The sequence below is a fragment of the Coregonus clupeaformis genome, unplaced genomic scaffold, assembly GCF_020615455.1.
Source record: "Coregonus clupeaformis isolate EN_2021a unplaced genomic scaffold, ASM2061545v1 scaf0429, whole genome shotgun sequence".
In the NCBI taxonomy this organism is placed as follows: domain Eukaryota; kingdom Metazoa; phylum Chordata; class Actinopteri; order Salmoniformes; family Salmonidae; genus Coregonus; species Coregonus clupeaformis.
In genome coordinates this window covers 193,347-220,588 of record NW_025533884.1, presented here as the reverse complement: position 1 = coordinate 220,588, position 27,242 = coordinate 193,347, and the positions used below count along the sequence as shown (strand labels likewise).

The following is a 27,242-nucleotide window of genomic DNA, read 5'->3' as shown; positions in this document are numbered from 1 at the left end:
ACACGATAGGGCTCTGTCGAAATCTCCAGTTGCAGATGGTCTGGAATTGATTAGGAGTCCCGGCTCTTTTTTTTGGCAGACTTGCTGCAATTGGATACATTTACTTGTTAAAGACCACAAAGGTTAGTGGTAACAGTAGGAAGTTGAATTGTGATGTTTCAAATTTTTTTCTCCTGTGTTTGTAGGTCTTTGTTAGCTGAGATTGTAAAGGAAAGGTACACATACAGCAGCGCTCGGCAGTGTCAGGGATTTCCGTGTTTATTTAAAGCCGTTGCGATGACATTGGACAGAACACGTCTATTTTTGACAGACGCTCAAATTCCATGTCATTAGTCTGCTACCCAGAAGCCCTCTGCATCCAAGCATGGACTCAAATGAATCTGATGCCTGTTTTTTAATGAGGACATTTTTACAGCTGTTGGCAATGAAGGTTTCACAGATATTTAGCTTGCTTTTTGCCCACGGCGTGGGACGAAAGTAGACCAGAAGTGCAGGTAATTGAGTTACTTTATGCAGAAAGGCTCATGTAAAAAAGGTGGTGGTGAAAATGTGACCCCACGATTTGAGCTTACACTCGTAATTGCATCCACTTATCTTTTTGTCTGGACTTGGGTATGTTATTTCAATTTTGTTTAACTTTTTGTAGATTCACAAACGTAATACTACCATATTTGACATTCTTTGAATGTTGATAGCCAGTCATATTTCTAACCTTGACCACAGATGGTACACTGTCCAGTGACTTTGTTAGTACGTACAGTGAGGGGAAAAAAGTATTTGATCCCCTGCTGATTTTGTACGTTTGCCCACTAACAAAGAAATGATCAGTCTATAATTTTAATGGTAGGTTTATTTGAACAGTGAGAGACAGAATAACAACAAAAAAAACCAGAAAAACACATGTCAAAAATGTTATAAATTGATTTGCATTTTAATGAGGGAAATAAGTATTTGACCTCCTCTCAATCAGAAAGATTTATGGCTCCCAGGTGTCTTTTATACAGGTAACGAGCTGAGATTAGGAGCACACTCTTAAAGGGAGTGCTCCTAATCTCAGTTTGTTACTTGTATAAAAGACACCTGTCCACAGAAGCAATCAATCAATCAGATTCCAAACTCTCCACCATGGCCAAGACCAAAGAGCTCTCCAAGGATGTCAGGAACAAGATTGTAGACCTACACAAGGCTGGAATGGGCTACAAGACCATCGCCAAGCAGCTTGGTGAGATGTGACAACAGTTGGTGTGATTATTTGCAAATGGAAGAAACACAAAAGAACTGTAAATCTCCCTCGGCCTGGGGCTCCATGCAAGATCTCACCTCGTGGAGTTTCAATGATCATGAGAACGGTGAGGAATCAGCCCAGAACTACACAGGAGGATCTTGTCAATGATCTCAAGGCAGCTGGGACCATAGTCACCAAGAAAACAATTGGTAACACAGTACGCCATGAAGGACTGAAATCCTGCAGCGCCCGCAAGGTCCCCCTGCTCAAGAAAGCACATATACAGGGCCGTCTGAAGTTTGCCAATGAACATCTGAATGATTCAGAGGAGAACTGGGTGAAAGTGTTGTGGTCAGATGAGACCAAAATCGAGATCTTTGGCATTAACTCAACTCGCCGTGTTTGGAGGAGGAGGAATGCTGCCTATGACCCCAAGAACACCATCCCCACCGTCAAACATGGAGGTGGAAACATTATGCTTTGGGGGTGTTTTTCTGCTAAGGGGACAGGACAACTTCACCGCATCAAAGGGACGATGGACGGGGCCATGTATTGTCAAATCTTGGGTGAGAACCTCCTTCCCTCAGCCAGGGCATTGAAAATGGGTCGTGGATGGGTATTCCAGCATGACAATGACCCAAAACACACGGCCAAGGCAACAAAGGAGTGGCTCAAGAAGAAGCACATTAAGGTCCTGGAGTGGCCTAGCCAGTCTCCAGACCTTAATCCCATAGAAAATCTGTGGAGGGAGCTGAAGGTTCGAGTTGACAAACGTCAGCCTCGAAACCTTAATGACTTAGAGAAGATCTGCAAAGAGGAGTGGAACAAAATCCCTCCTGAGATGTGTGCAAACCTGGTGGCCAACTACAAGAAACGTCTGACCTCTGATTGCCAACAAGGGTTTTACCACCAAGTACTAAGTCTTGTTTTACAGAGGGGTCAAATACTTATTTCCCTCATTAAAATGCAAATCAATTTATAACATTTTTGACATGCGTTTTTCTGGATTTTGTTGTTGTTATTCTGTCTCTCACTGTTCAAATAAACCTACCATTTAAAATTATAGACTGATCATGTCTTTGTCAGTGGGCAAACGTACAAAATCAGCAGGGGATCAAATACTTTTTTCCCTCACTGTACAGAAGACAGAGCCTGTCAGCCAACACTGAAATGTGGCAAGGTAGTTGGACAGGTAGTTGGACTTCTTTTCCCATCGCCACATTTTCTTCCTGAACACTTAAGTTCTCTGATAGTTGGAATAGTGTTGTTGTGTACTTGGATGTAAAATGGAAGATCTTTCCACTTCACAATTGAGTCATTAGAAAGACCACACGGTCATTTTCGGTTTGTCTTGAAAAATCTATTTTACCCCAACAAGCCGAAAAATCGGGGGTTGTTCCAAATGGCTCGGAATCTCTTAATGCTATCATATGGTAGTGTTTAACAATGCATTCGTCTGAGCCCGACCACTTTAAGAAGGGGGCACTTCTATGGGAGTTTTCCCTCTCTAACACAGTTATCCTGCCCCCCACACGCCTGGCCTCTCTCCCCGAGTGTGAGGGTGGTTGAGAGACTCGCAGGAGTCCATCCCCCAGCCTGAAATCGAACGCTAAGGAGCCAGAGTAAGTAAGGGGTCGGAATTAAAGCAACCCCACCCCTCAAGGAACAGGGCTATGGCTGTGTAAAACAAAACCAGTCAGGAAGGCTGTCTAGTTGGCTTAAGGGCCAAGGGATATGTCAATAGTTGAGCTTGTAGGTCAACTCCCCCCATCCATCCCCTGGCCCCTCACTCTTTTCTTCCCCTTCCATTCATATCCCCTTCCCCATCTTCCGAAGTTCCAGGTTAAGGTAAAAGTTAAGACCTGGTCTATAAAGGAGATCAAGCAAAGTCCTTTGTAAAATATGATACATGAATGCTCTTCCCCAGGAAAGCATTGCCAGATTTCCCTTTATGAATTCCATTAGAGTAGGTTGTTACCCCTGAAGTCATCCTGGGTGCAGGCAGGGGCACTGCACGTTACTGTGGTATGCTGGGGAGATCACATTCTGGAGGGTGTTTGGGCCGAGGTGAACTCCCTGTGAGGAAACGGGATCATGTTTGTTTTTGATCTCGGATCTGAGTCTGGATTGGCTGACGTGCCCTCCGCTTGATCGGATTGCCAAACAAACACTCTATCCGTACCCCTCTGCAGCAATCACAAATCTCTGGGGTTACAGTTTGAAACGGAACAGTTTGTTTGCCGTGGATCAGTTAATGAAATTGTAGCGAGCTTACTGAAGTGTCAGGACTAGAGTGTTCCGACACTGAAAATGGTTTATCCACCTACACCGTTTCTTGACAATATTTACTATTTTTTTTACTGTCTAGTTTTGCTGAGCAAGGGATTGAAAAGTTGGATAACGCCTACTACCGTTAGACTTTGTTAAACACAGATTGTCTGATGTTTTAATGAATTGGCTTTGGCTGTGAAAAGAGCTGTAATTATCCATCAATGCCAAATTTACGCTTCATGAACATTCGTTATAGACCTACACCACCAAGTGCTCTGCGCCAAGTCATTTTGCCCCAACTGTCGCGCCCCGTGGGTCTCCTTAGTGTTGATTGTGTCACTCCTGGATGGCAGACACATGTTAGCCATCACGACCTAAACTCACGTGAGCAGACAGCTGACAGTTTTCGTGCTCGTTAGGTCCTTCATAATGAGCCATAAGAGCAATTTCGTTTTCCACAGCATTTTGCTGTAATCGGCTGTCCGGCCTGAGGCATGTGGGGCAGAATTTAGTCATTTGGGTGTGAGTGACAGGTTGATCGGCCCCCTCTGTGTCCCCCTCCACTCCTCCAGCCCGTGGGGATTCAACGTTAATCAATCCATAACTAGTGTTTTTCTCTTGTGGTATCCACCTCCTCCATCACTTCTGTGGTGAAAGTGGTGATGGATCATCACGCTCTGTTACTTGGAATGCCCCGAGGCAGTGCCTCTTTATGCTGAGGTAATGCTGTTTATTATTTGTTGGGTTCTTTTTAATGCCCCTTCCAGACACTGATGTAATTTCAACCCCCTCCGTACGTGGTTTTGCTACGTTTTTCAAAAAAGACGACAAGCTGGGTCAAGAGAGTGGCGAGAATGTGTTTTTGCTGTCGGGGCCTTGAGGTAAGGCAAACATTATCCCAAATGAGGTTATTTCCAAATGGGCATTTACGAGGGAGAAAGTCTTAAAGAAGTCAGCGTTTGGGAAGTGACAGTTGAAATGGGCCTGCTGGTATTGGCGACTATTGTGGGCTGGGTCTGATCCCATAGCGTGTGAGGTGGTTTGGGGTGGCGAGGGTCTGGCTTACTCACAGGTCTGTCTCTCTCCGATCCCCGTGGGGGAGAAGAAACATGATTAATGTAGCAGGAAATGATAATTAGTGGGGTGCACTGTTTTCATACAGGCCTCATAACCCCATGGTCCCACACAAAAACACACACACTCTAGTATCTATGTTGGCGAACGAGTGTATTAATGAGGTTTGTTCAAAGTGGAGTGTATTTGAGGTGTGTGTGTGTTAGGTGACTGTGCTGTGGGATGAAAATGAACTAGCTGTACTACTTGCAGTGGTGGAAGAGGAGATGGGTATATTTATAGACCCCTAATATGAAATGGGGGACCAGCAGGAAACGTGGGGGGCGGGGAAAAGGGGGTCTAGATGGTGGTAGTAGTATTAAGGGGGTTTAGATTTTTTTCAAAGCCGCAAGGGAGGCCAGCTGCACTGGAAAAGGCTTTGAATCAAAGGGCGCCAGCCACCCCCCCCACTTCCCTCTTTCCCTCGGTGACACATCCATGTCCTACCGCTCTATCAAAGAGCAACCCGGCAGCAACCTGGCTTTCATTTGGGGACAGTAGCAGGTCCCGCTCTGTCACGGCAGGATCTGGACCAGGTGTTGAGAACGTAAGTGTGTGTCCAGGAGAGGACATCAAAGAGTAAAGTGACTGGCTGGGGAGAGAAACCGGGATTCTCACTGACTACTAATTGAGTTAGCCTGGGGAGTCACTAAATCTTCTGTTCTTGTTCATGTAAGACCATTTGCACATGTTCCCCTGATCGGGTTGCTTTGACATGTCATTGTATTTTACTTTTAGCCTAAGAATGTGTATGACTTGGTAATGTGTTAACATTGTCCTGTTATTAGCTTTGTTACAGGCCTAATGCAGACCATTCATCATATTGAGTAGTGTCACAAATGTAGAGGTATGGCATCAGACCGCCACTGAAAAGGATTGTCATATACACGAAGTGTACAAAACATTAGGAACACTTTCCTAATATACGGTTGCACCCCCTTTTTGCCCTCAACAGCCTCAATCCGTCGGGGCATGGACTCTACAAGGTGTCGAAACCGTTCCACAGGGATGCTGGCACATGTTGACTCCAATGCTTCCCACAGTTGTCAAGTTGGCTGAATGACCTATGGTTGGTGGACCATTCTTGATGCACACAGGAAACTGTTGAGCGTGAAAAACCCAGCAACGTTGCAGTACTTGACATCCTCAAACTGGTGCGCCTGGCACCTGCTACCATTAAAAATCCTTCTTTAACCTCTATGGGATCGGTGTCCCGTATACGGGACGGTTGAGCTAACGTGCGCTAATGTGATTAGCATGACTGTCGTAAATAACAGCAAACTTTCCAGGACATAGACATGTCTTATATGGGCAGAAAGCTTACATGCTTGTTAATCTAACTGCACTGTCTAATTTACAGTAGCTATTACAGTGACAAAATACCATGCTATTGTTTGAGGAGAGTGCACAACAACAAAAAACATATCACGGCAACTGGTTTGATACATTCACCTCTGAAGGTAAATGATGTACTTACATGCAGTAATCTTGCTCTGATTTGTCATCCTAAGGGTCCCAGAGATAAAAATGTAGCATAGTTTTGTTTGATAAAATCCATTTTTATATTCAAATGTAGGAACTGGGTTCTACAGTTTGAACCCCTGCTGTCTCTGGCTCCACACCCACCCCGCCCGGCCATCTAGATGTGTGAAAGTTAGTGTAGAAGCTAATGATCCATCATGTATGACATTCCTGGGAATTTGTATTACCATATAATTTTTGTATGTTCTCTATAGTTATGTACTTGAAAATGTATCAATTGACCAATTCGGCACATTTGGGCAGACTTGATACAAAATAGTCCAGTATTGCAATGCTTCACTGGATCAATCAGAAACTTTGCACACACTGCTGCCACCTAGTGGCCAAAATCTAAATCGCGCCTAAACTGTAATATTATATTGTGGCCTTTCTCTTGCATTTCAAAGATGATTAAACAGAAATAGAAAACGCATGTTTTTTTATTTGAATAATTTTTTGCCAGATCTAATGTGTTATATTCTCCTACATCAATTTATAATAATAATAATAATATGCCATTTAGCAGACTCTTTTATCCAAAGCGACTTACAGTCATGTGTGCATACATTTTTACGTATGGGTGGTCCCGGGGATCGAACCCACTACCCTGGCGTTACAAGCGCCATGCTCTACCAATTGAGCTACAGAGGACCATGGAATTTCACATTTCCACAAACTTCAAAGTGTTTCCTTTCAAATGGTATCAAGAATATGCATATCCTTGTTTCAAGTCCTGAGCTACAGGCAGTTAGATTTGGGTATGTCATTTTAGGCGAAAATTGAAAAAAAGGGTCTGATACTTAAGAGGTTAACATGTCTCCTCCCCTTCATCTACATTGATTAAAGTGGATTTAACAAGTGACTTCAATAAGAGATCATAGCTTTCACCTGGTCAGTCTGTCATGGAAAGAGCATGTTTTGTACACTGTGTATAATCTTGGCTTTTTTCCATGAGTGGATGAGTGTTCTTTTCTGCTGTTTGCTTCAGTACATTAGAGGCTATACTGAACTTTTGCCCCTGGGCAAAATGGCACAAAAAGGGTCCCCTGAATGGACAAATATTGTCCAGAAATGATCTCATTGGACAGAGAGGGGAACACCTTCCCACACCCCAATTGATTAATGGGATATGTGTATATGAACTATATACTATATGTTTCTCCTCAGCATGCTGGCAGACAAGCTGAACATGACACCCGAGGAGGCAGAGAGATGGATCGTCAACCTTATCCGCAACGCCAGGCTGGATGCCAAGATAGACTCCAAACTGGTAAGACTGACGCCCTGTCTGTCTGCCTCGTTAATCAATGACCTCAGCGCCCACGCAATTGATTAGTCAGACTTTTTTTTTTTTTCAACTCTTTCCTAATCGTGGAGCTTATTCTCCGGGGGTACCTCTAGATGCAATATAAGTACATAACTGTAGAATGACTGAGACGAGAATACCAATGCATGGGATTTGTCTGCCATTATCATAATAGGAGGGTATACAACACAGTATGAAGTAAGCAACCACAATACCGTACCCTTTTTAAGTCCTTGTTCTCCTCTGTACAGCTCCATATTGGGTCTTGCATGTTTTGGCGTACCCATCACGGCGCAGAGTTCTCTGTAATCAGCTAATCATACCCTAGCCACTCTGCCTGGAATGACATAGAATTACTTAGATGTGCACTGAGATTTGCATAAATGTGTCCCGAGAGGCTGGCGGTTGGCGAAACGGTGGTGTCTGTGAGACCTGATGTGATTGGTTCTCCCCGCTGTGTGATTAGGCCAAACTGTGCGCCCCTCACCCTGTCCTGTTCTTATCCAGGGTCACGTGGTGATGGGGAACAACGCTGTGTCGCCGTACCAGCAGGTGATTGAGAAGACAAAGAGCCTGTCCTTCAGGAGCCAGATGCTGGCCATGAACATCGAGAAGAAGATGGCCCACGCCAGCAGGAACGAGGTACGGGAGTTGTCACACCACTACCCACCCTCCCACACCCTGTCAAACACTACCTATTCCCTTTTCCAACTGACTGCGTCTCTTACGTGGTTGACACAGTTCAAAGCCCTCTCGAAATGATCAGCTCAGAGAGAACAGGGCTAGAAGAATGTCGAGGAACCAGCTTCAACAAAAAGCTCCTCTTGACACGGAATCGGCCAGTAAGAGCACGTTTTAACGGAGCTAGCTGGCGCTTTCATCATCCCATTGATCTTCATAGGCCTAATGACAAGGTAGATGTCAACGCCGCCGTAAAACAGGGCCTGTGCCCTGTGACTCAGCTACCCCTGCGCAAATAAGGTGGATTCTCACACTAGCCTCACTGAACATTACTCAAACGACGGAGTTCCCTGCACTTAGTACAGGTCCCCACAGATGTTTGGCTTGTGGTCCAAATTTCAGTCTGTTTTGATCTTGACTGTGTGTGAGTGGTATGTAAGACTATTCCACGACGGCAATCCTCAATGATCACACACATCCCTGAGCCCAACCCTCTCTCCCCACGCCATTAAAATAAAAATCACAACGGGGCCAAGTGCCCTTTTAATGTCCCCCTTTTTAACTGTCCAGTTCTGAGTAGGTACAGTGGGGGAAAAAAGTATTTAGTCAGCCACCAATTGTGCAAGTTCTCCCACTTAAAAAGATGAGAGAGGCCTGTAATTTTCATCATAGGTACACGTCAACTATGACAGACAAATTGAGGAAAAAAAATCCAGAAAATCCCATTGTAGGATTTTTAATGAATTTATTTGCAAATTATGGTGGAAAATAAGTATTTGGTCACCTACAAACAAGCAAGATTTCTGGCTCTCACAGACCTGTAACTTCTTCTTTCAGAGGCTCCTCTGTCCTCCACTCGTTACCTGTATTAATGGCACCTGTTTGAACTTGTTATCAGTATAAAATACACCTGTCCACAACCTCAAACAGTCACACTCCAAACTTCACAATGGCCAAGACCAAAGAGCTGTCAAAGGACACCAAAAACAAAATTGTAGACCTGCACCAGGCTGGGAAGACTGAATCTGCAATAGGTAAGCAGCTTGGTTTGAAGAAATCAACTGTGGGAGCAATTATTAGGAAATGGAAGACATACAAGACCACTGATAATCTCCCTCGATCTGGGGCTCCACGCAAGATCTCACCCCGTGGGGTCAAAATGATCACAAGAACGGTGAGCAAAAATCCCAGAACCACACGGGGGGACCTAGTGAATGACCTGCAGAGAGCTGGGACCAAAGTAACAAAGCCAACCATCAGTAACACACTACGCCGCCAGGGACTCAAATCCTGCAGTGCGAGACGTGTCCCCCTGCTTAAGCCAGTACATGTCCAGGCCCGTCTGAAGTGCATTTGGATGATCCAGAAGAGGATTGGGAGAATGTCATATGGTCAGATGAAACCAAAATATAACTTTTTGGTAAAAACTCAACTCGTCATGTTTGGAGGACAAAGAATGCTGAGTTGCATCCAAAGAACACCATACCTACTGTGAAGCATGGGGTTGGAAACATCATGCTTTGGGGCTGTTTTTCTGCAAAGGGACCAGGACGACTGATCCGTGTAAAGGAAAGAATGAATGGGGCCATGTATCGTGAGATTTTGAGTGAAACCCTCCTTCCATCAGCAAGGGCATTGAAGATGAAACGTGGCTGGGTCTTTCAGCATGACAATGATCCCAAACACACCGCCCGGGCAACGAAGGAGTGGCTTCGTAAGAAGCATTTCAAGGTCCTGGAGTGGCCTAGCCAGTCTCCAGATCTCAACCCCATAGAAAATCTTTGGAGCGAGTTGAAAGTCCGTGTTGCCCAGCGACTGCCTCAAAACATCACTGCTCTAGAGGAGATCTGCATGGAGGAATGGGCCAAAATACCAGCAACAGTGTGTGAAAACCTTGTGAAGACTTACAGAAAACGTTTGACCTGTGTCATTGCCAACAAAGGGTATATAACAAAGTATTGAGAAACTTTTGTTATTGACCAAATACTTATTTTCCACCATCATATGCCAATAAATTCATAAAAAATCCTACAATGTGATTTTCTGGAATTTTTTTTCTCATTTTGTCTGTCATAGTTGACGTGTACCTATGATGAAAATTACAGGCCCTCTCATCTTTTTAAGTGGGAGAACTTGCACAATTGGTGGCTGACTAAATACTTTTTTTCCCCACTGTATCTTTTGATGTGTTCAGTTATCACCTCCGTATCGTTTGAATATCTGCAGGAAGAGAGCCGCTATAACTCTGTTCAGTAAAAGCAGAGGCCCTCATTAAGGAATTTCTGTAATAAGACAAAAGAGGCTGCAATCAACAGTGTCATTACATCCTCCTGTCCTCAGGGCTACAAATCACACCTAATACATTTACTGCCTGCCATCTGGATGGGCTGTTGGGGGTGCATGCGTACACACACTTGCGGGCGGACACACACTTGCTCATATTTAAGTCAACTTCAAGTGTACAACTACATACACTCATGGGGATTTCTACGTTTCTAATTCATCACAGAATTGATTTGTAATGTGGACACAGAATTCCTTAAAGCCCGGAAACAAAATACTGTATGTCTGTCAACTGATAGTCTAACCTCTCCTCCCTTTTCTCTCACATTCTTTTCTTCAGACACCCAACTGGGCAGGTCAAGAGACTGGCTTTTAGCGAGACACCATAGAGAATGTTTTAATTCCGGTTTCTACACAGCATTCCCATCCAGCAGCATCATCCTGTTTTTTCTGCTTGTCCCTCAAGGAGCAGAGGATTCTTTTTGTTGCTGTTGGTTCAAGTCATCAGTGATCCAATAAAAGAGGTGCAAAAACCATTTTCACCAATGATTGCTTTATTTCTGGACATTACAAATAGCGGTTGAGGCTTAAGTGGTCTGACTTTTTTTGCATTGGTAATACTTGGAAGTTTTAATGTGCGCATTGAGTCACTGAGTGGGACAGTTAATACTGTTTTGGGTGATGCGGCTCATGTATGCGCTGTGATGATGAATGAGTGTTTAGTCTATCGGGTTTTATGGTGTTTTAGTGGCAAGAAGTGAGAGGAGGGGGCAGACAGAGGTGATGTACAGTTAACAGTGGTCATATTCTCTGCCAGTCATCTTTCCCTCTGAGGACATGAGGGACTCATAAACCTCCATTAGCCAGACTCAATCATTTTAATGTGCCTCTCGCTCTCTACACCTCCTGCTCCCCCACTTCTCTCACCAACTCTTCCTTCAGCTTCTCCTGTGTCTTTCTCACGTAACTTTCTTTCCCTTTACCTCTCAACTTTACCTTGTTCTAGAAGGGGAGATGGTTTCAGGTAGGTGACTGGTGGTCCTTCGGTAGGCTGAAACTTTCATAGGCTGCTGCATCTGGAGAGAAAAGAAGAGGTGCTTCCAGCTGCCATGGCTCGCAGCCAGACGATTCAAACACTGACGTCACCTTGGACCGGGCCAGCGCGAGCGGGGGGGTAAAGTGATTGGTTTACCGGTCCTTCGCCATGACGCATCATGAAAATAAAAGTTATCCTAGCCCTTAATTATCATATTCACCTTACCAGTGCACTCTCCCGTGTTGTTTTGGTAGGATGTCCAGACCAATACCAGACTTGCCGCAAACAGCCCTTTGACCACAATGTCTGTCACCACTCGAATAAAGAAATAAACAGTCAGGCAAAAGGTCACTATCGGTTTTGGCCGGGAAACTTCCATGGTTCTGTTTTTACATATTGTCCGAGGTTTTCCCACCACAAAAGGTTTGCAAGCGGACCCAGTGATGAAATGGAAAACTTGCATTGTGTTTTTATTGCTTGAGGTTAGAATGCTCTCCCTCCTTCTCCTGTGTCTTGTATAAAACCAGTGTGACAACAAAATGTGTAAAATTAAATATGTCATAGAAGGTCTCTGGTTTTCTCTGTGGGGTGGTCCTATATGACACTGCTCCTCCTTCCATTGTCTACAATATTTTTTATCGTGCTCTGTTCCATGGCTATATTTTTATGTTTTCATAACCCCATGCTTGATATTTGTAAATACAAATCATTTTAAATAGTTTTATCACTACAATATGCCTTTAGTAGTGATTTAAAACATTCATTATAAAAAAATATTTTTACCGTCTGGCCTTTTTTCTAAATGTTCTTGTTGACAGGTCAGACTGAATTCACCTCTGGCTTTCCAAAGAATACATCCAAGGTATAGATGTGTGCTTTCTGTACCAGGACTACCTATGGAGCATAACATATGCATTACACCAATCTGTAACCCCTGGGCTTTAGTAATTTCCTAAAACTCTACCTCTTAATGTCTCCGTTTATTTTGAGTGTAGAATATTGCTTCCCGTCTGGGGGCAGACAATTGTGTCCTGATAAGTGCCCGAAACAAACTAATTTCCTAGAATAAATAGAGGATTAAGTGCCACACCTAGTGGTCAACGGGGGTAGAGCATTTACAGCATATTTCTGCCAGAACAGGCAGTGAACACTATGATGGACCTAGTGGTCAAATCACCTTACATTCTCCCAGAGTAAGGCCTTTGCATCTTTGAAGTTGCATGCATTCTTGTTTCTTGGGAGCAAATGACGAGAATGATGGCAACGATGATGAAGGTAAAACATTGATGATGATGGTTATGATCGTTGTCTTCCCAATTTATCCATTGAAATTAGACCATTCAATACATCTGAATCAAGGCCATACTACTCTGTTTCCTTCGAAATCCTAAAATGAGAATAACTTGCACTGTGATTCACTAGCTGAGTCAAGAATACGCCTATTTGTCATATTTAGGAAATAACAGTTTAACCATACAGGTACTATTCCCGACAAGATTTACCGTTGAGAATAAGTTTCCTTTTGGTGTTAAATGTGATCGAAAAGGTGCACGCATGTTGGTAATAGGCCCATTTTGAGTAAGACTTATTCTCATTGGTCAATTGTTCATAATTGAACGACCAATCAAACTCCGTTCCCAAACCCCATAGAAAAACTACTTTTAAAAACGTAAAGTACCGTAATATTTTGATAATTTGGAGTTTGGGAGAGAGTCTGAGTCATTCAACTTCGGGACTAGGGGTGATAGGCTACAACAATACCCCACTCAAACGTCACGTGTTGTGCCTAATTTCACACGAGAATCAAAACGTCTGCGATTGTTTTGTTTCATGCACTAGGACCTTGAGGGAGCCTCGGTGTAGTGTGAGGACCTAGGCAGCTAAATAGCATATGTCATCTTCATAATCTAAAATAATAAGAAAGTACTTCACTCTGGTCAAGGGGCTTCTAATTCTGAGCAGCCCCACATATCTAGAGATCTCCACGTGACAGGAGCAACTATATGAGAATGCAACCAAAGCATCAGGACCAGTAGTAGCCTACCACTTCATCTCAGCTCGACGCGCAGATGCAGACAATCTAGAGGAGAATCTACTGGCTTTGTATCCTTTGCTTTAAACCCCAACGTAAAACGGAACATCCGAATGGTATAGACAAGTTTGTTTTAGTGAAAAGGGACAAGCTTTCACCGGGGAAACAGGTATTATCGGAATAATACTCGCGTGCGTCTCAAGGAGAAGGGAGATCACTCGGACCTCTCTTCAGAATCACTTTTCATACAAGAGGGATGCTGTATGCTCCAAACCCACTGTGGCTTTCTGAAGGAACTTAGAAGTACTGAAGTGGATTTAGACTGTCACATATGCAGGTATGTTTCACATTGTGTTCATTGTTAAACACAGTTTATTGTGCTCCTTATATTGGAAGGTTATTGCTTGTTTGAGGGGCGCAACAGCCACGTTAGAATGTAATGCATTCACTTAATGCCAAGCTCTTTTGTCGAGAATGGAGCGTAAATTAACACGTGGGCAGAATAAAGTTTCATTGTTGCAGTGTATTTAAATACAGTAGGCTTAGCCTCCGAAACTCCTTAGATCAAGTATTCTTCCCATGTTTGGATAGATGTTGATTTCGTCACATTTGTTATCACAATAACCCATATCTTTCTTTTTACAGCACACAAAGGGACACTTGTGAATGAAGGATCCGTGCACTTCATAAAATGATATTATTCAGTGGTGAGATACTATGTTGTCGCTGCTCGTTTAATGTGTGACAAATTGGAATCATTCAAGAAACTGGAGGACACGAACCAGATAATTCATCCCAAACACCATTGGCACTTCTTATTCGAGTCGGAACACCAGCCGTCCAGATGCAGTTTCGACTTTTCTCATTGGCTTTAATCGTGTTGAACTGTATGGAGTACAGCAACTGTCAAACGCAGTCAAATCGCTGGAGGAGGAACAAAAGAGGTAAGGGAAAAATCGTATATCTATGCATATAGCATCCTTGACAGTTGAGAGCGAGATACGTTTTGGATAGTTTCTGAGACAGCAACATTAGAAAAATAAAAATAGACATGGCTGGACAGCCAATATTGAAATCAAATTTTGAGACCAAGAGTTTAATCAACATTTGTTGCCATTGTATATCCTGTTCTGCTTATGATGATGATGTCATCATAAGCATGATCAGATAATTACCTTGCCAATTTATTCAAACATAACTCGTTGGCATGTCGCCTACACATTGACACTATCATCGCCCTGAGCACGGTGTATTGATTAGGATACAGTGAACAACTTAAATTAAATAGGAGCCTACAGTGGTATCGTGCTTTATCTCCTGCATCAATACAGCGGGTCCCGACCGTCCAGCATCCTGTAGACTATGCGTGGCTAGGCTATTTGAGGTGATGCATTTCTGGTAAGTGCGCTCGTGAGTTCCTGGATGACTTCTATGCACTCTGATATTATCAGCCGACAGTCGCTTTAAGATTAAAGGAGCAGTCAAAAAATAGATTTGATCCACCTAATATATCCATCCCCCCAAGACGAAAAACCTACCGAAAATCAAAGTCCCACAGTGGTGTAAAGCAGTAGCCGAGTCTGCCCAGACTTTGGGTATATTTTATGAGTCAACTATTCGGGACTTCAAGAGTTCAAAGAGGAAACATTTTTTCTAAATTGTAACAAATTGGTGAGACTTCACCACGCAAAGACATTGTTAGTTGTATTACTAGATTACACGTAATTCTTGAAGTTATGTTTTGGGGACATTTTGGCAAATGCGCAAAATGTGCATCTTGGACACATAACGGTCATGGTTTGCCAACGCAAAATATGCCTGATAAGATTTGTGATATTGTTATCTGCTTCGTGGTCCTTACACAGTTGCTGTTGTTGAGTCCTTTGGTCAAATAGCCTAGGCTACCCCACATTGCTTCGGGCTCTCTGTGGTTTTACCTGTCAGACTGTCTGTGCCAACAAAGAGAGAGGGCTGTGTCTTTAATTAAATGTGGTACTGCTTAGTAGGATACTGCGACTAGACAGTAAAAAGCTGGTAGTGCGGCTATGTCTATCTATTGTGGAGCGCAGCGGCTTAGGGGGGCCTATTGTGGGAGTTTTAATGAATAGATGCGGAACCCCCTTCCCCTGGCATATTAATACGACCTCTCCAACCTCCTAAGCTGGTTTTAATTGATCTCATAACCACAGAGTTATCTTTGAACAGTTGGTACACGCATAACAATTGCCTCTGGGGATGTGCAGGGATTTAGCCCATTGGTAAATACAGCAGCGCTGAATGAATGAGCAGACGGTGAAAGCAGTGTGCCTGCTGTTAGCAGCACCCCCCTGGATCCGTGACATAAGCAAAGTCCTTACTCCAGTGGTGGCAAGAGAGAGAGAGGGAACACTGCTTAATCTGAAGCGTGTATGCTATTCCTTATTGACCCCGTGGTAAACTGGTTATAGCACAAATACCCTAAACAGAACATGTTAGGTCTATACAGTGTGGTGTTGAGTACAGTAAGAGGATCCTCTTCTCAATGCACATTTTTGGGGGCTTGTAAATTGTAAGGCAATCACAGATTTAATCATATGCCAGGGGGAACCTCCACTCCTGGCTGCAAGCCTTCCACTACCCATCTGCAAATAATCAAGCAATCACTGCGGGATACTGGCACACACACACATTTCTCTGCTCCTCTATTTTTCTCTGGGGATTGGGGTGATCTCAGATGCTCCGTAATATAATGTTCATAATGGGATCAAACATTTTGGCACAGAGTGGAACTGGTTAAGTTTGAGATGTTATAGGGAGAGAGGCAAATTGATAATGGCATAGGTGTGTGTGTTTTGTCTGTGTTTCTGTGTTTGTTGTTGAAGTGGTTGAAATGCTTTTGGCTACCAGTCTAAAGGTGTAACCCTTATGTGTGTGTGTGTGTGTGTGAGAGAGAGAGCGAGAGAGGGGGGGGAGAGAGAGAGAGAGAGATGGGGGTGAGAGAGATGGGGGTGAGAGAGAGAGAGAGGGGGGGGAGAGAGAGGGGGGGGGAGAGAGAGAGATGGGGTGAGAGAGAGAGGGGGTGAGAGAGAGAGATGGGGGTTAAGAGAGAGAGAGGGGGGGTGAGAGAGAGAGAGATGGGGTGAGAGAGAGAGAGGGGGGAGAGAGAGAGAGAGAGATGGGGGTGAGAGAGAGAGAGGTGGGGGTGAGAGAGAGAGAGAGGGGGGTGAGAGAGAGAGATGGGGGTGAGAGAGAGAGAGATGGGGGTGAGAGAGAGAGAGGGGGGTGAGAGCAAGAGGGTAACTCATACATTTGACCATGAGGACGGGATTAGGCTGAGCTGTACACACATTACCGTAAACTCTCTGAACATCTCAAACTGGATGCTCTAGCCCTCAGCCATGTATGGGTTTTATACAGATTGTTTTTTTGAGGGGAAGGTGGAGGATTGGTTCCTGTTGTTTTGGAATGGAACGGTCCAACTGAGGCCAAAAGCGACATTTAGTATACACTGGCAGGCAGCCAAGCTTTAGGTTTTCACTTCCTTCCTTTATTTATTATGGTTATTGAGAGAGAGATCACTGTTCAATAGGCTCTGAGAGTGCTGAATTTGTGTGCCTTGCCCTCAAGGTTCACTATGACAGCTCTACATACAGTATGTCTGGCACGCAGCAGTAACATAGGGAGGTTTCCAAATCAGTCTGGAGTGTTGAGTCCCAGACACATTTTAAAAACTGAATATGGAATTGGCTACGTTATGCTCCCCAGGCATATATATTTTAATGCGTAAAGAAAAGTATCCTGTGCGTAGAGGAACAAATGTCTTTACCTTTAAGGCTGAAATAAGTTCAATTAAGTTGGCTGAAATAAGTAGTAGAGCCTTTGCCGTTGACATACAGTATATTATTGGATTAGCTAGTGAAGTGTATGGGAAGGAGATGGGTGTATAATAAGAGGATGCAAGAGTGAAAAGCTGTTCTAGTCGGCAACAGTCTGTGTTCAACGGCAAACTGTAAGAGAGTCTGGCTAAATTAAGGGAATCTGTGGTGTAAATGGTTTGATCATGTCTTGCAAGCAGCTCCCATACTCTACTACATGACTCAATCCTCTCTTCCACTGTAGTTATTTTCTCTTCATATAAAACAGATGATTTACACCTCCTTAATCCCCCACCCCACCCACTAAAAAAGGGGAAGTCATTACATTTACATTTCAGTCATTTAGCAGACGCTCTTATCTAAAGCGACTTACAGTTAGTGAGTGCATACATTATTTTTATTTTTATTTTTTTCATACTGCCCCCCCCCCCGTGGGAAACGAACCCACAACCCTGCCGTTGCAAACGCCATGCTCTACCAACTGAGCTACATCATGCCAATGAAGCCTGCTATGATATCATTGAGAGACTCAAGGGTATTGGTTTTCATGTTTATTCTCTGGCTAATGATGCCACCTGCTGACTACATAAAAACAGGCTCAAGTACCAATGTTGCCTGGAGGAAGAGATGCACCATGGGTCAGGGGAGTTTGTAAATCCACTACTAGGAAATGGCTATAGTAGTGAAAGACTGTACAGCGCTGAAGAAATTAACCCTTCATGTTTTGTAATCATTCCAAGGTGAACTTTGATTGTGTAGGTCTACTGTGTCAAAAGATAATAGAAGTGATATGGTTTTGAATGTCCCCACAATCAGATTTTTTACAATAATAAAATAATCCGAATCAGATGAATTCAAATAATAATCTTCAGCTATTTTTCCAACGCTGCCCGAGGAAGACTCAAGTAGTCAAAGTGCGTTTTGCAGTTGTGCGTCCTGATGTACAATGCTGATTGCTCCTATATGTATTATTTTGTAAATATATTCTGTTAATAGTTCACTAAAGTTATTTGCAATGTACTGGCCGCCTACTCTTCTTCTTTCTCAAAATGAAACAGATTTTGAGATTAAGATACTTAAAGATGTACTCCAGTATCTTAAGCAAAACAAATTTGTAATATATCATCCATACGAATTGCAAAAAATATATAATAATAATAATATTTGCAGTACGTAACTGGTTCCAATCCCCAAGCCGACTAGGTGAAAAATCTGTCGATGTGTCCTTAAGCAAGGCACTTAACCCTAATTGCTCCTGTAAGTCGCTCTGGATAAGAGCATCTGCTAAATGACTAAAATGTAAAAGTAAAATGTACCCAATTTGATGACATAGTACACAAAAAACAGGAACCACTTTTATCTCATGAGCACTACTTTCTAAACTACTGGCTGAAATTATACAAAAGTTTGAGATTGCATCTTTAAGTAACTTTGTAACCACTAAGTGATAATAAATTATATGAATTGTGTCAAAGTCTACTTGAATATGGAGAGGTTTGGGCTTATTTGAGGAACCAGACTCAATTTATGTGAAATAAGATGAAACACACATTATGCATCTAATGGGAAAAGTTATTTAGAACATCCAATATACAGATCGGTTAGTACTGAAACCTGCTGAAGTCGTGTTCATTAGTCACCAAACAGAAGAAAACGGACTGAAACAGCGAGGGACTACCAATAAGAAACACTCATTTTTGTTTTCCGTTACTAAACATTTTCTGTTGCTTGTAGAATGAACACACACATTCAATACAGATTTTTCACCTAGCTGGCTACTGGCTCAACGCTCTTAACCGCTAGACTACTTGCCGGCCCTGAGAGCACTCAGACCGCACTTGCTAAATCTCTGTATTTTCAGTGAGAGAAATGGATACAAATATCATGACTGTAAGTCGCTTGGGATAAAAGTGCCTGCTAAATGGCATATATTATTATACATTAATAGTTTATGACTGTCTATTAAATAGCTTTATTGTTTGGTGGACATGAAGCCATTTTTAACTGACTGTGTGAGTGAGAGAGATGTGTAGGAGTGAGTCAGAAGGTTTGGAATTTAATTTGGAGATGATTTGGAGAGAATGAGTGTGTGTGTTCGAGTGATACCCCCCCCAACAGGGAGAGGGAATGCTCCACGAGGCCACTCTTAAACCAGCTTTGCCACTCTGCCTTTGGAAAAAGTGAAAAGGGGCCGCAGATGGCATGTCTTTTAACAAGGCTTTTCACATAATGCCACTCTAATCCACGGGATGGGTGCCCTGTATCCTGCAGTGCTAGTGTGTGCGCTCTCTCCTAAGCCAGGAGGACTGTGTGACTTTTTAATTCCACAGCAGCAGTGCGTTTCTCCTGGCTGGTTATGAAGGAGCCCTGTACACTGTGCACCGGCCTGTTCACCGCGCCAAGCGGCGCATGGAACGATAACTTTACGGAAACGCTGAAAAGCGATCCGGGGTTCGTGGTGTGGAATAGCAGTAGCCCCCATCCTCCCAAGTTCTGCTCCTTGCCGAGGGGGCTTTTAAAGATGAGAGGGGGGTGGGGGGACGGGGACGGGAGAGAACATATTTAAGCAGATCAACTGGATGTGGCTGAATGTGAGCAGCATCACCTGAGAGGGATTACTGCTCGCCAAGTCCTGACCTGAGTCCCGGCTACAGCGTCTAAGAGGAACTGTGTTCCCTTTCTCTTCCCATCAGCCAAGCCGTTAATGTGTGTGTGTGTGTGCGTGCGTGCAAGTCTTTATGCAGGTGTGTTTTTGTGTCTGGACAGTGGCAATTTTGTGGAAAATCATGGCAGGTAATTCAAGTTTTCAGCTGCATTCACAAATAAATTCAGTAACAAAAACTAAATCTGTGAACTACAGTAACTGGTGTGGTGAGGTCAGTCTGGTGTGACCCACTAACCCAAGCATGTCCATCCTGTCTGTCTGTAGTGTAGCAAGACCTACTAGGTCTCAGTCACAGCCGTATCAAATGAAGCCAGTGAAAGGGTCCTCAGTCCTCAGTGCACCGATTCCATTCTACACAGGTGGAAATCCCCCCTGAGAAAAAAACAACACAGGTGTCATGAACTTGTAGTCAGGCTCAGAGAGATTCCTCGGGACCCAGGTGTCATTTTCTCTCACCACAAAAAAAACATTGTATATTCACCCTCTGCCTATTCACCCTTCACCCTATAAACTAAATTAGCCCTAATTCATTTAAATTGGCACCAAAACGTTGCTTTCGGATTTGATGGCGGTGCAGTAGGTTTGCGAACTAGAGGGCTTAGGTTTTCCCCCTTTCTCTCTTTTTTTTGTGCGCTGTTTGGTGTCAGAGCGCAGACTGAGGAAGATCCATTTCACACAGAGGAGAAGGCTAGTTTTGTAACACTTCTACACGTCTCCATTTATCACGTCACGGCAGAGAAACAGTCATTGTGTGGATTTGGTCCCTGTTTTTCTTTTTTTCTCAGGGCAATGCACAAGGGGATCTTCTCTTCCACCCTCAATCATTGTCATCAGAGGATCCCATATGTTGGCATCGCTAAATGCCAAACAGATGTTTTTCTTTCAGGCTACATTTTACCACACTGTAAAAGTTCATTTTCGGAAATGTGAAATAAAATGGACTTATTATATAAATCTTATAATACACTCCATATTTCCCAGTGGTGATTGGAAACTCCAGAGCTGCAGACAAAAGGTCCAGTGTCCCTTTCGAGTGCGAGGAACATTTTGTAACCTTCACCTACGTTATTCTCTCAATAGCACGCCTGCCTACAGCAATTACACCTTAATACGTTTTCGTATAAAGCTACTAAATATGGCCAGCCAGTTTGGTTCGATACTCTTGAGTTTATTGGGCCGTAAAAGTCAGAATGTGGGAATCGTTTCTAAGTGGCGCGCATAAAACAACAACACAAAAGAAGCAATTAAACACAAAAGTGAGTCATGCGAGGGCTTCAGAGGTAGGAGAGTGGACCAGAGACAGAGAGAGGGAGGCCCTCGTCAACTAACCTCTCACTATACTCACGTGAAGAACAACACTCAAGCATTTACTCAGCATTTACTGAACATTTACTCAGAACAGTGTATTGATAATAACGTGGTGATAACTGGTGTGATTCTTAAGGTATACTATAAGTGTTGGGATCAGAATAAAAAATGTAGGCATATTTTAAGAGGTTAAACTCGTCGACCAGCAGTTTAGCAGTCGTTGGGCTACAGGTGATTAACATCACCACTCCTAGAGTCATAGCTGGAGACACAAGGGCAGGGAGGGAATAGGGGTGGTCCAGTGTTGTGCTACTGCAGTGAGCCACATATCTGACTCTTGTTTGCCATGTCTGAGTGTGTTCGTCTCTGTGTGCTTGCAGACTACTACCTACTTTGGATCGATCGCTGCAAGGCCCTGGTAACTTGAGATCACTGACACCACACACACACACACACACACACACACACACACACACACACACAGAGGAAGGCAGGCAGGCGTGTGGGGTTGGTTTCTGGCTCTGCAGAGTATTTACATCCACGCCTGCTCTAATGGCTGCTACAACTACAGACAGGGAGGCATGGTGGAGCTGTGTGATCCGGAGAGCAGAGCAGGGCTCCCTCTACCCCCTCCACCCTTTAACACACGACAGATGGACATGCCTTCTTCTTCCCCCTCTCTGCTTTTATTGGACCTCTAATTATGCTTACACGCCACATCAAAATAAGGCTCAGCATGCAATGCCTTTTGTATGGGGAGGAAGTGAGCTGGTCAGATGCAATAAACCATCTCACTGTGTGGAACTCGCCTGTAATTTAGGAATCCGCCGGACATGGATGTACTGTCCTGTAGGTGATGGTGGTGCTCCCGAACCCACCCACCCACTGCGTGCTACCCTGTGTCCGGAGAGTTCATTGTATCATAGAGAGGCTGCTGGATTGATGAGTGCAGCTGGGGATAGGGCTGGGCTGCACCTGTGGCTTGACTGGGGCTGGGGGTAGGGCAGGGGTTGGATCTGAGGCTGGAGATATAGGACTTGGACAGAGGCTTGACTTGGGCTGAAGCTTAGGCTGGGATATTGGGCTTGTGCTGTATGGGGATGGAACTAGGCTGGGACTGGGACTACTCAGCTGGGGCTGAGGCTGGAACCGGGGCTGTATTTGTATTTATTAAGGATCCGGGCACGAGGTTGGATCTAGGACTAGGTCTCGGGCTGGGGCCAAGTGCTGGTAGTCATTACAGGGCCCTGATGCTGAGCTTATTGTCTCTCTCCCTCTGGGGGGGGAGAGAGAGAGAGAGAGAGAGAAATGAGATGCCTCATCAATCATCTAATTAGGCTCACTGTGTTGCTGCTATTAACAATGTTGACAGTTGACAGTCCCATACTGAAAATGACTGTCAACACAGCACCGTCATTCTGCTCTAACAGAAGTGAACAGAGCATTCTAGCCATCCAATGAACTGGCATTACATATAGTATGTAGTTACAGAGTTGTAGATAGAGAGTGAACAGTGCGATATTCTCACCAAGTGCTGAATATGAAATGCCCCATTTAGATGCACCAAGTTACTTTCTCTGGAAGATTATCCTGGCAAGAACCAAACCATGGTTCCTAGTCCTGTGTACTTGGGCCTTCAGATCAGAACAAGCGTTCTCCTCTCCATCAGACCTTGTCAGAGATGGAATGCATCCCGAGTCATTCCACATGGGCCCAGACATAAGACTGTCTGTAATATAGCTTACTGCATGGTTGGGTTCTGGTCAGTGTGTGGTTGTGGTCATTGTTGTTGTTTGTCTTGTTGTCTCTGTTGACTCAAGGCCGTGCACGTTTGTGTGCTTTGCTCTGGCTGCCTGCGACACAGCCAGGATACACAGAACAGACAAAGAGCGAGATATGGAGAGAGATAGAAAGAGAGAGAAAGAATGTGTAATGTAGGGAAATTTACAAGCTGCATTATGTTTTGAATGTCGCGTGTGGCTCCCTCACATTTCCAGCTTGTTTGTTTACTGAATATCCTTTGTTGCGGTACTTTTATGCATTCTCGACTCCATTCAGTTTTTGATTTTTTCGCTAACTTGGTTTAGGGGTTACAGTGGAACAAAACTGCGGTAGGGAAGATTGGATGAAAAAAAAGTGAAAGGAGAAAAAAAAGAAAATTCATTAAACATTTTTCAAATTCCTTTCTTTCTTTTTCTTAAAGTTATGCGCTTGTATTACATCTTGGCTGACTTTATCCTTAACTCAATATTATTATTTTTTGAACACCGCCAGGTCTCATGAGAAGACTGTATAAACAACTGTCACAGACAGGAGCCCTAACTAATAGGTGTAAGTAGGCAGGGGTCACATGTAGTTTACATGTTTACGCACTAATGGGTTTCGAGATGGCACGGCCATGATGCCATAATGGACAGTAGCAAAGTGTAATGGACAATTTAGGGCTGGATATCATCATTAAAGCATAGTCGCTCGTACATGCACAGTACACACGCACACACTGTACAGTATGTGTATGGTTTTAGCAAGCAGTGTTTGGTTGAAAACAACACCATTTTAAATGTAAGAGCCAGAGGAAGGATGATACCTAAAACCCATCAGCTTTTAAGGATGTAGTGAAAGGATGTAGAGAAGGTACACTCTTAGAAAAAAAGGTGCTATCTAGAACCTAAAAGGCTTCTTCGGCTGTCCCCAAAGGAGAACCCTTTGAAGAACCCTTTTTTGGTTCCAGGTTAGGGTTGCAAACCTACCGGCAGGGGCGGCCTGTTCAATAGGGCGATATGGGCGACGCACTGCCAAACGGGAAAAGGAAGGGATTTTTTTTCTAATCAATTATATCACGGCAACAGTAGTTATCAGTGTTGTAATCTAGACGTCTGATCTGCCACAGTGCCACACTGCCACTAAATGTCCAATTGCTTCAAATGGCCACCCCCCCTTTTGGGGCGATTTCAGTCAGGTTGAAAATCGCCCAGAAGTCTGTCATAGACTCCCATGTAAAATCTATTTTTTTCAAATTTCAGAGCTTTCAATACAATCTCTATGGGTGTCTGAGGGCTTGCACTTACGCGCTTTCGTCATACGTAACGTAACCATGAACGTAACAACTCGATTGTGTCTTTGAAAGAAGTTCCTTTTTGTCGGCGAACAAATGAAGATAAATTGGCAACGAAACAATTAGGACCTCCCAGACCAAATTTAATAATTCAACAGGTTTCTACTAAAGGCGGAAAGTCCTACACCCGAGGATTTTCCAAAAATTGGTACGAACGAAAAAAGACATTGCCACTCAACTGGATGAGGGATACAGGCTAGCTGTCCGCCGCCACAACGATGAGGTTAGTGTTGATAATCACAAGTTTACTGGAGAACTGAGACCAAGTAGAGACTTTGGACAGGGTGGATATGGTATAATAAAGGCAGTTTATTCAGAGGTAAAGATATCTGGAATCGCGTGCACGGACCCGTTCGTCAAACTCTTAGGGAGCTATACATTAAGCCCCATTACTTACCATATCAGATAAGAGAAATTGCTGCAGCTACATATATTTTACATCCTGGCCCTACATAGTTCACTATTTGCATCACTTACCAAAATATTACATGTGGTCATATATGCTTGGAAAGTGGAGATGCCATAGAACGTCAAAAAAGTAAACATTGCTGGAGACACATTGCCGTTTTGGAGAAGACATCGCGTTTGCTAGCGAAGAGATTTGTTGTGGCAAATGAACTTGGGCTGGGAATTGCCAGGAACCTCACGATAAGATATATGCATTGCGAGTCTCATGATTCTATACGTATTGCGATTCGATACTGTGATTTTATTGCGCACCATATGTCTGTTGCAGAGGGATCAGAAAGCCATGAGAACGAGTTTTGATCAGTCATGGAAATAAAAGTGCTGAAAACAAATTGGCTCCCAATGTGAAAAGATTGAGAACAAGCTATGAAGGAACAATAATGGTGTTTTGGTGCAGGTACAGCCAACTAGCGCTAAAATATTGCGATATTGTCAATACAGTATATCGTAAAGTATCACTATGTAACTCGATTTCTTTCACCCCAATCCCTCAAATTAATGGTAAATAACTGAATTGTTTGCCCCACATTTAGCTAAGATGATTAGCTAGCCAGCTAAAATGTTTTATTTAGTTAGCAGTCGCATCTACAATAGTTTACTGTCAATAACATGTCTCCAAAAATGACGTGGTGTCTCCAATTGTGTTGACATTTTACAATTGCGATGCGCATCCATGAGTATCCACTTTCTGTAGCTCAGCTGGTAGAGCACGGCGCTTGTAACGCCAAGGTAGTGGGTTCGATCCCCGGGACCACCCATACACAAAAATGTATGCACGCATGACTGTAAGTCGCTTTGGATAAAAGCGTCTGCTAAATGGCATATTATTATTATTATTATTATTATCTGAAGAGAGCCCCGAAACATTGTGTGCAGACATTTTATGCAATAAATGAAGTAGGTTGAATCTAGTAGTTCTGATCTTCTGATTGGTCCTGATGAGTTGGGCGAGGTCCCCTCCAGGCTACTGTCACTGTTGCATTGGCTCTGAGTCGGGTTCTCTGTCTTCAAATGTTCAGCCTAAGAGAGGGATTTTTGTGTGTGTGTGTGTGTGTGTTTAACAGTGATGATGTGTGTGTGTGTGTGTGTGTGTGTTTAACAGTGATGATGTGTGTGTGTGTGTGTGTGTGTGTGTGTGTGTGTGTGTCCTCAGAGCAAGAACTCGTGAGTTGGAAGAACTGAGAGGCCTATGGCGTGGGTGTTGTCCTTGGCCACCTGCTGACAAGGCTGACAAGATAGGACCCTTTTGTCCATTGTTATTGGATAGGAACAGAACTTATAACCAGCTCCTGACCTAAATAGATCTTAGCACAACATTTTACTCAACATATCATATTCCATATTCACTATAACAAATATATTTACTACGACATTAGCAAGAACCGCCACATCCTCAGCCGGCTAATCCAGTGTGTGAAGTTTTGCGGAGTGTTTGAGTTAGCTTTGCGAGGCAAAGATGAAACTGAGGGCTCCACCAACCCTGGTAAGCCAACACTTTTGAGATCAGTCAATAAATGCTTCTGGTATTGACTTATATGCTGCCCCTGTCTTCATGTTGTTGCTGGACATATCTTTTTTAAAATGTGTGTAGGTCACCTAAATCATCAGAAAAATTGCCCCCCCTGAGAATTTTTTCAGGAGCCGCCACTGCCTACCGGTAAGTTAGCGGAATCTTGAGTAATTTTGATAATTAACAGAATCTATGGTAATCTATCATAACTTTGGTAATTTATAAAAATGTATTCATATACAGTATTCATTTATTATATATGTCCATATTTTCCATGAGTTTCTAGTAGATAGACCATATGGTTGAAGAGAAAATAGCCCAATTAATGAAAAAAGCATCTAATCAACAATGGCATTGCTTTCGATTAACTCTGCCAAATCTTCCATCTATTGAATCCACCAGTTTAATGCCAAAACATTGACAACAAATACATATTGACATAGTAAAATATAAATATATATAAAGGATATTTCATGCTAAAACCCTCATATTAAACACCAATGGTATTCACTAAATTGATGGTTTGTATTTAAAATCATCTTATATAATTATTTCATATATTGTACATGTGATAAGGCCACACAGAGGGACAGCGATTATTACAGACACCTGTGATAATCTGAAGTACCCAAAAGGGTCACTAGATGTCTTGTGATAGACATAAAATACTTGAAAGATACCACAATTCTGGTAGTTTACTGGTAAACTTAGAACATTTCCAATAATATACCCTCCCTTTGCAACTCTATTCCAGGTAGAACCCTTTTGGTTCCAGGTACGACCCCTTTGGGTTCCATGTAGAACCCTTACAGAGGGTTCTACATGGCCTATTTACTACAAACTCATGAAAAATA

The 27,242-nt window shown here is 43.3% G+C and overlaps 2 protein-coding genes across 2 annotated transcripts in view; both read left to right on the top strand.

The window, feature by feature from the left end:
• Window positions 1–10,936, top strand: part of LOC121585967 (eukaryotic translation initiation factor 3 subunit E) — a 45,537-nt gene extending 34,601 nt beyond the window's left edge. Inside the window, exons 11-13 of the mRNA XM_045215362.1 lie at window positions 7,298–7,400; window positions 7,944–8,078; window positions 10,741–10,936. Coding sequence (XP_045071297.1) covers window positions 7,298–7,400; window positions 7,944–8,078; window positions 10,741–10,776 — 274 coding nt within the window. The 3' untranslated portion in view covers window positions 10,777–10,936. The remainder of the gene's footprint in view (window positions 1–7,297; window positions 7,401–7,943; window positions 8,079–10,740) is intronic.
• A 2,411-nt stretch (window positions 10,937–13,347) lies between these two features.
• The window catches only part of LOC121561934 (R-spondin-2-like), a 104,083-nt gene continuing 90,188 nt past the window's right edge, over window positions 13,348–27,242 (top strand). Inside the window, exons 1-2 of the mRNA XM_045215361.1 lie at window positions 13,348–13,805; window positions 14,114–14,412. Of these exons, the coding sequence (XP_045071296.1) occupies window positions 14,313–14,412 (100 nt within the window). The 5' untranslated portion in view covers window positions 13,348–13,805; window positions 14,114–14,312. The remainder of the gene's footprint in view (window positions 13,806–14,113; window positions 14,413–27,242) is intronic.